At 62.9% G+C, this 12,218-nt stretch overlaps 2 protein-coding genes across 2 annotated transcripts in view; one reads left to right on the forward strand and one right to left on the reverse strand.

Annotated features, from left to right (window-relative positions):
- Positions 1–272, reverse strand: part of NOB1 (NIN1 (RPN12) binding protein 1 homolog) — a 3,678-nt gene extending 3,406 nt beyond the window's left edge. Inside the window, exon 1 of the mRNA XM_026039622.1 lies at positions 210–272. Coding sequence (XP_025895407.1) covers positions 210–272 — 63 coding nt within the window. The remainder of the gene's footprint in view (positions 1–209) is intronic.
- Positions 273–897: 625 nt separating this feature from the next.
- The window catches only part of WWP2 (WW domain containing E3 ubiquitin protein ligase 2), a 34,953-nt gene continuing 23,632 nt past the window's right edge, over positions 898–12,218 (forward strand). Inside the window, exons 1-5 of the mRNA XM_026039585.1 lie at positions 898–974; positions 1,788–1,935; positions 2,183–2,301; positions 7,837–8,115; positions 8,765–8,861. Of these exons, the coding sequence (XP_025895370.1) occupies positions 905–974; positions 1,788–1,935; positions 2,183–2,301; positions 7,837–8,115; positions 8,765–8,861 (713 nt within the window). The 5' untranslated portion in view covers positions 898–904. The remainder of the gene's footprint in view (positions 975–1,787; positions 1,936–2,182; positions 2,302–7,836; positions 8,116–8,764; positions 8,862–12,218) is intronic.

Genomic DNA, 12,218 nt, shown 5'->3' on the forward strand with positions numbered 1-12,218 from the left:
GCGCTCGCTGCCGCCTGCGGGACGAGCGCCCGGCTCCCGTCGTGGCGGGGCCCGCGCGGCCCCTGCGGGCTCCGGCCCTGGGCTGGCCGCGGTGCCGCTCCGAGGGCTCCGGGCTCGGCCGGTCCCTCTGCCCGTGCAGGGCGGCCGCTGCCCGCGGCCCCGGGAGGGTGTCGGGAGCCGGTCGCCTCCTGTGCTGGGCCTGGACCGGCCTCCTCGTGTGTCGCGCGTGGCCGGTGCCGCCGCCCCGCGCACAGCACAGCAGAGCAGCCCATGGGTGCCACCAGCGCGAGGGGCCGCTCCGCGCGCTCTGCCCGCTCCCGCGCTGCCCGGGGCCCGGCTGCGGCCGCGGAGGTCGCGGCTCCGCAGCGGCAGCGAGCGGCGCCCGCCGGAGCGGGGAGGGCGCTCTGCGGTTAGGCACCCCGCGCGCCCCATCTTCCTCGTGCTCCGCGGCTGCTCTCGTGCTCAGCAGTGGCCTGAATCACGGCAGCGGGAGCCGCTCCAGAGCGGTGCCCCGGGGCCACCGGGGATCCCGCCCGTTAACGGGTGAACGTTTAACAGCGCTCGAGGCCGCTCCTGTTTACGAGGCGCCGCCAAGGGCGGCCCGGGCTGAGCCGAGCTCTCGCTCTCCTCCCGGGCTGCGCTCGGGGCTGGGGAAGCCTTTGGGGGTGCCGAGGGGCACCCGGCCCCTTCCCGGCGCTCCATGAGCACCCATGGGGCCTGCGCCCCGTCGCCGTGCAGCACCTCCCCTGTGTTCAGCTGCTCTCCGTCCCTGAACCCACGGGCCGCTCGTCCAGGCGCGGCGGTCGCGGGGAGCCGCGGCGGGCACGGGGAGCCCCGGCGGCGCCGGCTCCCACCCCTGCGCTGCTCACGTCTCCTGTCTCTGCCTTGCAGCCGGGGTGATGCCATGGCCTCTGCGAGCGCCAGCAGGGCCAGGGCAGGGCCGCCCTGCGAGAAGTCCCAGCTCTCCGTGAAAGGTGGGTCCTGTGGGGTCGTGTCCAGCATCTGGGAACATGGAGTTTGGGGTGCACCCCCCAGCAGCTCCTGGGGAGGGGGCTGTGCCCAGGCCTGTGCTCTCCCCGTGCCCGGGGCTGGGACGCTCCCCGGGGAGGCAGCGGGGCCGGGGAAGCCAGCGCTGCCCCTGCCGCAAGCGCCCGTCCCGCCGGGAAGCGGCCGGTGTCTGGGATCCCCGGTGCTGGATGTCCTTCCCTGCCCGTGGATCACAGCCCTGGGCACGTGGTGACTGCACGGGGTGTCCCCACAAGGACACCACGTTCCTGCCGTGGGTCCTGGCCTCACGCCGGGGGCAGCGCCACTGCAGGTGACAGAGCAAGGACTCTGGTCTTGAGGGCGCTTCTCTGCATGAGCTGCTGCCTTGAGGCCTCCTCGGGCACTTGAGAAGCCTTGGACAAGCCCAGCGGCTCCGTGTGGAGTGGCTCCATGCCGAGCGCTCCGTGGCTCCTGCTCCCGTGGCCACGAGATGGCTCCAGACGCCCAGAGCTGCATGCGCAGCTCTGCCTTGCGCTGTCCTGGCTGCTGGAGGATTGTCCTGCCCCTCAGGAGTGCCTTCTACCTGACCTGGGGACCAAGAGGTCCCCGCAGTGGGCGCCTCTTTCCTGGGTGCCCCAGAGAACCTCCCCTCTGCCCGGCTGGTTCATGGGAGACGTGGGGCTGGGAAAGGCAACGTGGCCGAGCTGGGGCTGGGGGAATTGCTGGGTGCCCGTGGGGGGTTCCCGTGGGGGGTACGGGCCCCCTGCGGCCGCCCGACCCCGCGCTGTCCCCGCGTGCAGTGGTGTCCGTGAAGCCCAAGGCGCAGAGCCGCCAGTCGCGCATGAACTGCTACGTGGAGGTGGCCGGTGACGGGCTCCCCGGCGAGACCAAGAAGACGGGGAAGCAGATCGGCATCTCGGAGGTGCTCTGGAACGAGATCCTCGTGCTGTAAGTGTCGGTGGTGGGTGCCGCGTGGCTGGGTGTCGCTGGGTTGTGCCTGGGGCTGCAGCTCGTTGTGGGCACCGGGGAGCTGCTGGGGGGCTCGGAGGGAGCTGCCTCCGAGCAAGGGCAGCGCGAGGGCCGGGCGGGCGCGGTGCTGGCAGGGGGCTCTGCCACCACCCCCTGGCGTCGCCCCGGGCCCTCTGCTCCCCCCAGGCCTGGCCGCACTGACTGCCCCTGCACGGTCTCTCCCCAGGAACGTCACGGCTCAGAGTCACCTGGACCTGAAGGTCTGGAGCTGCCACACGCTGAGGAACGAGCTGCTGGGCGCAGCCTCCGTCAGCCTCTGGAACCTGCTCAAGAGTGGCGGGAAACGTATGTACGGGCCCTGCGCGGCTCCCTTGTGGCCTGTGCACGGGTGCCCTCTGCAGAGGGGCGGCCATCGGGGCAAGGGGCACCCCGGGTGCGGGCGGGGCACCCGGGGGGCGGCAGCAGCCCCGTCCCCCACGGGATCCCCCAGAGTTTCCTTCCCGTACGTGTGTAGTGGAGACGCAGCCGCCGCTGGAGCAGCTCCCGGCCCGACAGGGAACAAGGCGACATTGTGCGAGCTGGGCCGGCCCGTCGGGCACGGGGGGCTCCAGGGTGGCGGCACCGGTGCCTCCTTAGCCAGGGTGCCGCGGCCGGGACGCAGACACAAACCCCTCTGCTATTTGCTGCCGTTTGCGGCCACCAGCGTGTGGCCTGTGGCGGTGGCCGGCACATGAAGGCCCCATTGAGGGCTGGGGGCTGCACGGGGCGGCTGAAGGCACCTCCTCTCCTTCCCAACAAAACGCGGCCGCTGGCGAGAGGCAGGCTCGCTTTGAGGGGGCAGAGGGGCCTCCTGCGCGCAGGAGGGATGCGGGGCCGGGCAGGCTCCCCTGTGCCAGGGGACGGGGTGGCACTGCCAGCTGCAGGCACGACACCGCACCGGTGTCCCCAGCGTGCCCCGGGGGACAGGCTGCCGTGCCAGGGCCCGAACTGTCCTCGGTGCTGGGGGACCCTGGGGCTGGCACTGCTGGGGCCCGCGGCGTCGGGGAGCCCTTCGGCTGCTCCCTTGTTGCGGCCTCTTGGGGACCTGGGGGTCCATCCGCCCTCGGGTGGCTCCTGCTCCCGCCGGGGTGCCCTTGGGGAGGGCGCTTGCAGCGCGATGCCCCGGGCACGTGGAGCCGCCGGGTCCCGCCGCAGCGCTCAGGGCGCTCCCCACTTCGGGGCTTCTCTCCGGGCGAGCGCCACGTTCCCGGGGCGGCCGCTGCCCCCTCCCTACCTGCCCGCGGCCGGCAGCGCGGGCACAATCGCCTCTTTCATTAGCGGGCGTCCCGGGGGGCCCTGTGGAAAATGAATGGAAAAGGCAACTGGCTGTTCTCGCCCATCCGTTAACGTGCACCAGAAAAAACGTGTCAGATTTTTCCTTGACACGGTGGGCTGGGAGGGGAGGATCCTTAAAGCTGCAGAGCCCAGCTCAGCCGGGGAGCTGCCGCCGCAGGGAGCTGCTCGCGCGCGGCCCCGCCGCGCTGGGACCCTCCTGCTCCCTTTCTCCGGGTACTGACCCGCTGCCCTGGGCCCTGTGGGACTTTGCTGCAGCCTCAGCTCTGTGCTCATGCCCCTCGTCCAGCCCGGTGACCCTGTGCGTGGGAGAAGGGGCTCCAAGGGTTGTGCCCTCTGCCGCTTGCAGAGACCCTTGCGGGTGGCATCTGCCTGCTGGGCAGTGCTTAGGGAGCATTTACCCAAGGGCTGTTCTTGGCTGGCAGCAGACCCATTTTCTAGCTTAGTTGGTCTTACTAAGGTTTTCTCTAAGTTTCTCCTACGTGAGTGTAGCTGTGACCTTTAGTTTGGATTTCTGTAGGTGTTTTAGCGTGGCAGAACTGTTCTGGTCACCTGGTGTTTGTGCAGGTGGCTGTTCTGGCAGCCTGGTGGCCTCCGTGGCAAGGTAAGGAGGGCTCCCGCTTGCCAGGGAGAGGCTGCAGCTCCCTCTCCATCTCCCGGTCCTTGTGCCCAGCTTTGGCGCGGGTGGAGGCACCTCGGGGCTGAGGGCCGAGCCCAGGGAAGGTGGAGAGCGAGGAGCCCAGGCTGTTGTGGAGCAGCTCCTGCTTCAGCAGGCTCCGGCCTTGCTCGCAGCTTCCCGGTGCCTTGGCAGCGTCGCTGGGGCCCTCTCCGCAGCCTCTCCTGGCAAGGCAGCTCCCTCGCGGCTTCAGACGTGCTCTGGACAGGGAGCCACAGAGGTGGGTAAGAACAGGCCCCACGGCAGCAGAGGGGTCAGAGCCTTCTGTGGAGCTGCTCCCAGGGCTCCTTTAAACAGCAGCTTCGCGCCGGCGCAGCCCCTGCCCTGGGCCCCGCGCCTGGTCCGGCGGCTCCGGGAGCTCCGCGGCGTGCGGGGCAGGAGCGGCGCCCGCGGCCTCGCCACGGGGAGGCTGCTCCGGGGCCGTGCTGGTTTTCGCTGTCCCCTGTCTGCGAGCGGGGGATGTCGGGGCAGCCTTTGGAGCGACAGGAATGAGCCGGGCTGCAGCTCGCGAATGAGCGCGCTGCTTTTATGACTCGCTGCTCGGGTTGCAAGTTACATCAACAGGCTCCTGTTTCTTGAGTGGCACCATATGCCAAGATTTTACACATCCTGCAAGGCGGTTTCTTTCCATTCCGCTGCAGCTCAGGCCGAGCGGCTGGAGCCGTGGTCTTGAGGAATCCTTTGAGCAACAAGCTCAAAGCAACAAGCCCCCAAACCTCTGCAGAGCTGCAGCTGCCCGCTCTTCACAAATGTGCTGTCAAAGGAACATGGCAACACGGTGCAAAAGCAAAGGCTGCTTGGGCAAGGGAGCATGAAAGCAAACACACAGACTAATGAAAGGAGCAGAGAATTGGCTGGCGGGGTGGGTGGCTGTGTGATAGTCCTCCCAACGCGGCTGCTGCAGGCTGGGATGTCATGGAGCGGGACTGGTCTGCTCTGCGTCACCCTCCCGGTGCCGTGTTACAAGTGTCCTGCACTGCTGGTGGCACCTTGACCTCCAGCGCTGCCCCTTGTCTGCTCTGGTCAGCACCAGGCTGCCCTTTAGCAGGAGGAGCAGCCTCCCTCTTCTCTGCTCTGAAAGCCAAGGAGCTGCCGGGGTCCCTTGGGTGCAGACCTGGCTGCTGCCTCCTTGTGCACCCGTTGAGTCTGTGCACAGCTGGAACCCTGTCCCAGAGAGCAGCTCCTTGGTGTTCTCCTTCCATCTCATCTTTGCTCACAAGACTGGTGAATCAGAGGAAGGAAGGAGGCAGAAGTCTGAGCTCCTGGTCACGCTACCTGGCGGTTATGAGGAGTGGAGTGGGACAGTCCCCGTGTTCAGAGCAGCCTCTCCAGCGACACGATGCCCTTTGGCTTCTCCCCTGCTCGGCCGCTGTGCCTGTGGGATGGACCCCAGCTGAAGTGGACCTGTGATGCTGGTGCCCAAGAGCGGGTCATTAGCAGGGCAAACCCTCTCGCGGCCTGGAGAGGAAGGCTAATCCCTTCCCCATGCCCCTGGATTGCTCTTGGGCCTATGGACAGCTGTGGAGGGTCTCATTCTCCCTGCTCTTGTGAGAGGGATCATGGCCACAGCACGGAGTCATTCCTGTGGCCGTAGATGGGCACAGCGCTTAGGCTGGTTTTCACCTGCCCAGCAGCGGGTGAGTTCTGGACGTGCCGCTGCCGGCTGGGCAGCCACGCGTGGCGGGTGGCACAGGGAAGGCAGCGTGTCGCCGTGCCCGAGTCACCGTGCCCAAGAACAGCCCCACAGGAGTTACTCGCTGCTCTGCGTTTTCTGCGTAGTCCCGAGGTGCCTTCAGGGGAGGGCTTCGCCTTTGGGATTTGGTTTTTCTACTGGATTAATCAGGGGTAAGTTGCTGTTTGGAGCACGTAGTGGTTGTGTCCGGAGGATCTGCTCATCTTCTTTTGGAGTTGATGGCAGTCCTGGCTGCTCCACATAGGGCTTTCCTTGGGTCATGGATACAGCTTTGGTTGTGTGGAGCCTCTGAGCCTGTACCTGGTCGGTACATGCAGTGGAAGGATGGGGAGAGGGTTGCAGGGAGTGGACGGGGTGGGAAGCTTGGGGCGCCTGTCTGGAAGCCCTCGCAGCCGCGTGCGAGCGGAGGCGACCGCGCTGCCGGCTCGCGCTGCTCGTGCCAACGAGCCGTGTCAGACGTGTGCGGTTACGGCGCGTCCCCGGGGGCTTGCGCTCAGCCTGCAGCCCTTATTGCTCTCGCTGCTACCAGCCTTACTTCGTGGAACTGTAAATCTGCTTAATGGGCTGTGTGGGAATTCCAGCTCGGCTCCGCTAAATGGGAGCTCTGATGCTGTGTGCGGGGCGCTGCAAGCAGCTGAACTGAGACCTTATTCAGGACCAAATCACCCCCCGACCCCCTCCCAAAATAATAATAATCCCTCTGACATTCTGGCTGCTCGTGAGACACAGGCAGCCTTTGTGCGCAGCCGCTGAGGGGACCCTCTGTTGGTGCAGGAGCAATGTCCCTTTGTGCGTCCTGTGCGCTGGATGGGGACAGTGAATGGAAGGTTCTGCTGGTGTTTATTTTCTTTAGGAAAGCTGGAGGGGGTGGAGAGGGGAGAAGGAAGCCGGCTGGGAGGTTCATGTTCACATCCTGCGCTCGGAGACACCTCGTCTTGCCGCCTCCGTGGGCCGGAGCGCTCACAATGAGGGTCTGTGCGGGCGCCGGGGCGCGCGCTCGCACACGGGGCTGCCTGGGCAAATGCAGAGCTTTATGGCTCCGAGCAGACCGGGAGAAACGGGGTCTGGCTTTGTTCTGGTTTGAGGCGTGTTCAGCAGCATCTTCCATCTTGAAGCAGCCCGAGAGATGGGTGCCCTTTGGAAGCACGTTGAGAATAACGTGTGTAAGTGATGTACCTTGAAGTGCAATCTCCTGAGCGCTGCTAGGGCGGTAGCAAGCAGCAGACAGACGCTGGGCTCCCGCCTTGGCCCTGTGGCGTGGGCACCTTGTACTGGGAGGGCAGGAACGTGGCTGCGGAGGCCCTGCTAGCTGCTGAGGATTGAGCACCTGGGGCACCTCTGCAGGGTCTGGAGTTTGTCGTGCTGCCCTCATGGGGGCGATGGGGACCCGCCAGCTGGGCCAGGTCCCGTGGCCCGGGGCTGGGTGCCGGGCTGGGAGCCGCCAGCCCCGCATCCAAGGCAGCTGCAGAGCTCTTGCTGCTCTGGGCCCCGGCCGGTGCCGTGGGTGGACACGGTGCTGTGGGTGGACACGGTGCCCTGGTGCCGCCGAGGCAGCTCCCGCACCCCTCCCCGCGGCTGCTTGGGACAAAGCAGCCACGAGAAAATGGTGCCGTTGTGTCATGAGCAATCTGCCTGTAATAAAAACATTATTTGAGCAAGTGAGTCAGGAAGCGTCTGGGCTGGTGTCCCAGGCTGGGGCGGCCAAGTTCTGTCCTTCGGTGGCAGAGCGGGCGTTTCGGTGGTGCCGGCCCCGCGGGGCATCACTGCAGTGGTGCTGGCGCCAGCCCAGCGCCCGGGCCTGAGCTGCTGCGGGGGCTCGGGCCTGCAGGACAGTTCCTCTGTGCTGGGTGGGGTGGCCGTCCAGTGGAGTGGCTGTCCAGTGATGGCTGGCAAGGACGGTCCTCGGTAGCCAGCGTAGCTCGCCAGCTCTACCGCGATGTGTCCCTTGCATGTGGGGAAGTGCTGGGCCGGTGTCTGCGGTGTCCTGCTGGGGTGTATGGACCTGGAGGAAGGACCACGTGTGTTCTCCTTCGGGAGAGAGGGTCCAACTCCACTGTTGAGGGCTGGAAGACTGAGGTCCCATGGGGGAGCTGGGAGTGTGGAGCCTTCCTGCCCAGCAACTGGCTTCCCTGGTGGTGACTGCTTGGTGTCTGTCTCCATGTCCCCTCATCTCCCACAGTGGAGAACAGGCAGCTGACCCTGAACCTGCAAACTGAGAACAAAGGCAGTGTTGTCTCCGGCGGCGAGCTGACGATTTTCCTGGACGGGCCTGCTGTTGATGTGGGAAGCCTGCCGAATGGCAGCGCCGTGACAGAGGGGGAGTGCCGCCCAGCTCCGCATGCGTGCAGCAGCTCTGAGCACGAGGCCGGGAGCGGCGGCGGGGAGAGGAGTGGGGCTGACATCACAGCCCCCCGGACCTCCGAGCCAGCGTCCGAGTGCCAGCAGCCGCCTCCCCCAGGTAAGGCTCGTGCTCCTGCCTGTCCCAACTGCAGGCTGCTCGTGGGCTCCCATGGGACAGGAGTGGTGGCACTGACAGGATCGTGCTCCGGCCTCCCCGTCGGTGTGAAGGGAGCAGCTCTGGGCCCTCCACAAGCTGCCTGAGAGGCTTCTCCCCTTCCCTAGCTTCCCTGTGTTGGATCTGGGAACTATCTTCTGTGTTTGACGGGCTGCTCAGATTGGCAGTTCCCTGTGGCCAAGGAGTGCGTGGGGAGGTGGTGTGGGCTGATGTCTACCTGGTCAAGGATCCCCCAGGGGCAGCAGTGACAGATTCAGCTGGTAGTGGGCAGTGCCCTGGTTTCCCTCAGCCCCTTCCCTTCCCGGTGGGCGTTGGGTGGTAGCCACCCGCACAGCTCCCGTTCTCCCAGCTCTGCTGCCCATGGCTTTGGAAAATGGGACACCCAGGGGCTTTGCTAGATGAAAGGTGCTGTACAAACACTTGTAAGCAGATGCTTCCCCTGGATTTTAGTGTAAAGGGATGGTAATATATTTATCTTATATATTTATGTTTCATGCATTTGTGTTTCTGTTTCTAGAAGAAAAGAGGCTGGAAATTAGTTGGTGCCTTAGCCTTAGTTTCTTCATCTTCTTCTTCTTCTTCAACTATTCAGGGCCTCAAGCAGCTGGACGGGAGCCCGTCAACATGGCTGCAGCTACAGAGAGCAGACACCACCCTCCCACAACGAACTGCTTTGGAAGCAGATCAAGGTAAGGATCCCTTGCTAGACAGGACTTCTCTTTCCATCAGTGAGAGATTACTGAGAGCTAAGTAGTGTCTCGATGGACCTTTTACAGTGGGTGTCACTCTAGGTGTCTAGGTGAGCTCACAACAAAGGAGCCTGTAGGAGACTTGGAAAAGGGTGTGCTGGTAGGTGCACCATGTGTGATGGCCATACAACCAAGGTGCATCTCACCTGAGCCCCTCAGTGTGTTTCGTTTCCCAAGTTGTTCCAGGTCTGCAGTAGCTTGGGTGGTTTCCAGCAGTTGCTGTTCAGCTGAAGCGTGGTGCCTGGAGGCATGGTGAAGCAGCGGGGTGTGCAGAACGCGGTGACTACTCGGGTAAGAAGCAAAAGGCCTGGACTGTGTTAGGCTCCCTTCGAATGGCTCCTCAGGATTATATGGACCACACCTCTCCTGCCTTGAGTAGAGCCCTGGCCAGGGAGCAGAGTGCCCATCCTGGCAATGGGCACAGTGGGAACACTTTGGAAAGTCTGGGGAGGGCAGGAGAAGCAACGCATGCAGAGCTACAGGGATGTGACAGCTACTTTCAAAGAAAATGAGAGGCTTGGGCAGCAGGCCATCCTGTGCCTGGCACAGTGCCTTCCCTTGCCTTCTTGCTGGCTGGAGTGGCTCGGAGCAGCTCCTTTTGGAGCTGTGGTTATTGAGACGTGTCACACTGTCAACATGGAGTTGAATTTAACACCTATTTATATTTCCAGAGCATGGCAGTGGCCCAGCAGCTTATACAGATGTTCTGGTTAGAGTTGTGTCTGCAGACAGGGAGCCTGCAGCCTTGGCTGCTGAGCGATTCTGCACAGCCTGCAGGCTCCACGTTCAGGGGCATTCGCAGCAGCAAGCCCTGGGCTTTGAGTTCCTCTGCTCCTCCTTGATCTGCCAGCCACATACAGGAGAAGAGCGAAGGGAAAAGGGAAGAAATGTTTTCCGCTCTAAAGAGTGATCGTGTTTGTCTCACTCGAGGAAGAAGTGGGGCAGGAAATTAGAAACAGATTGCTGCACGTAGTTTGTGTCCTTCTGCTGTGGTTGCTCCTCTTGATTCCTGCTGCTTGGGCATAGGAGGCTTTTCACAGATGAGATGCGTGCTCAGTGTCAGCTCTCAGTAGGTGCTAGAAAGCCTGAAAGAAGGTTCTAGCTTAGGAGGCTCAGCCTGCTGCCTAGCTGCTTCTGACTGCTCTTCTGCTGCCTGAAAATTTCTCCTCTTGCTCTCTTCTTGAGCGATGAGCCCGTTGAGGCATGGTGAGTTCTGGACAGCACTTCTGTGGTGTCCTTCAAAGACCTTCCAGATAAGGAAATTGTGTAAGCTCCTTAGCTGGTAGAAGCTCTTCTGCTGGTAGGTTGCTGAGCTGTTGACATTGCAAGCCACAAAAGCCTATTGACAATCATGAAAAATCCTGTGGCTTTTCTGCTCTGGGGAATCTTCTAGTCAGTTGTCAATTCACGCTAGACCCACCTGAACTTAGGGTTTTTCTGGACATAACACCACAATTTGAAGGGCTGCTGCATGGGGCAAAACACTGCTGCCTGTACCCACCACAGAGGCAGCTGCCTTCTCCAGAGTGGAGTCCTGTGCACATGGGGAAGCTGTTTGATATTTGCTCTGTTCATATGCAGAGCGCTGTTTATTTTCATGGGCTTGGTGATGGATGCTGGCAAACTCCCTCATAGGGAAAGAAAAGGGTCATTCTTTGTTCCTTAGCAGTTTCTACTCTCTCTCCTCAAGGGAAACTGCTTGGTCAGAGCTTCTCTTTCTTCTCCTGAAAAAGTGTCATCTTGGGATTTGCTGCTAACCTTGGTGACGGGGTGTGAAATTCCACAGCCTTCTGTGTGAAGAGAAAATAGAGAGCCCAGAGGAGTCCGCGGGGGCCGTGGGTACAGAGGGAGTAGCCACAATCCCCATCTGTTTTGTTGTGGCCAAAGGGACCTCTTTTGACACTAGGGAATGAAGTAGTCTGGTTTGGGGCTCACCTTCTGTGGAGACTCGGGCTGTCAAACCGTGTGTTGTGTTTGTGATCTGACCACGGCATGTGAAACTTCACTGTCACCTGTCAGGAGCTCATGCACACTCGCATGGTTTCTCTAGCTCTTTCTTTTCTCTACTTTTTGACGTCCCAAATTCACGATCCAACTAGTGGTGGTTTTGGGCATCCTTGAGAGCAGCTCTGGGTCACTCGGCCTGGTATTTTCTCTGTCCCCATCCTGGGAGCCCCTTGCTCCAGGTCGCTCCACAAAGCCCTGCATATGGCCATGATCCTTTCCTGAACTTGTGGCCTGGGTGATGCTGCAGCAGGAGAAGGGCAGCTGAGCTGTGATTGACCATCTGCAGCTCCGGGCATGTGGAGGAGAGGCAGGGAGAGCTTGTGGGGCTGGAACGGGCTAGGACGCTTTGATCAGGACTGTTCAGGACTTCTGTCCTGGTAGGCCTGAGGGCAAAAGCCTTAGCTCCAAGCTGTTCGTAGACATGTGTGGCCTCTGCTCGCTGCCTTGCAAACAGGAAGGCTGGGAGTGGGGGCCCTTGGCCTCCATCTCCACATTTTTCCCGAAGTCAGAAGGAATTTCTCAGCTTGGTGTTGCTGGTGGAGGCTGAGGGCAGCGGGCGCTGAGCCTCGCGGGCCACCCTTGTGGCCTTGGTGCTGCCTCTTGCCCCGCGCACGGCCGAGGCCGGCGTGGCCTCCTCTCCTGTCAGCGGGGTGTCAGGGACAGGGCGGCTCTTGGGGAGGAGGAAGGTTCACGTCGCAGCCAGGGAGGAGCCCGGGCCACGGACCCTGTGCGGAGCAGGGGCTCGGCTTGGAGGAAGAGCAGGAGCTGGAAGGTTTGTGTCATCATCCTGGCTGAGGCCGCTTTCCTTTTTGGTGCCTCTGGCGCAGGAGCCGGGCAGTGCCCCAGGTCCTGCTCCCAAGGGAGTGACGGGGCTCGCACCCGCTGCCCCCCGCGCGCCACCGCGGGCACTTCCCATCCATGCTCTGCCCTGTTTTTTCCCTGCTTCTATTTTCAGAGCCTTTCCCGGTCCGGCATCGTCACGTGGCCCCACTGGGTTTGTTTCCAGGCGTCTATTAAAAGACAATGCCCAGATGGGAGCGCTCGTAGGAGGGCTGGGCTGGGCGGCAGGCCGCCTAATTCAGGCCTAGTAACCCTCTGTGGCCGCCTGGCAGCTGGGAAACATCCTGTTTTGGTTTCTAAAAACTCTCTGGGCAGCTTTTAGCTCCTCGGTGCTGAGAAGGGCAGGGCCAAGATGCAGCCCATGCCTTGGCCGGGGCGCGGGCGGGCGGCTGGGGCTGGCGGCGCTGCCCTTGGCCCCTGCCCTGCGCTGCCCTGGGGGCTGCCCCACCT

Source organism: Nothoprocta perdicaria, unplaced genomic scaffold (genome assembly GCF_003342845.1).
Source record: "Nothoprocta perdicaria isolate Ctin4 unplaced genomic scaffold, notPer1 scaffold_234, whole genome shotgun sequence".
In the NCBI taxonomy this organism is placed as follows: domain Eukaryota; kingdom Metazoa; phylum Chordata; class Aves; order Tinamiformes; family Tinamidae; genus Nothoprocta; species Nothoprocta perdicaria.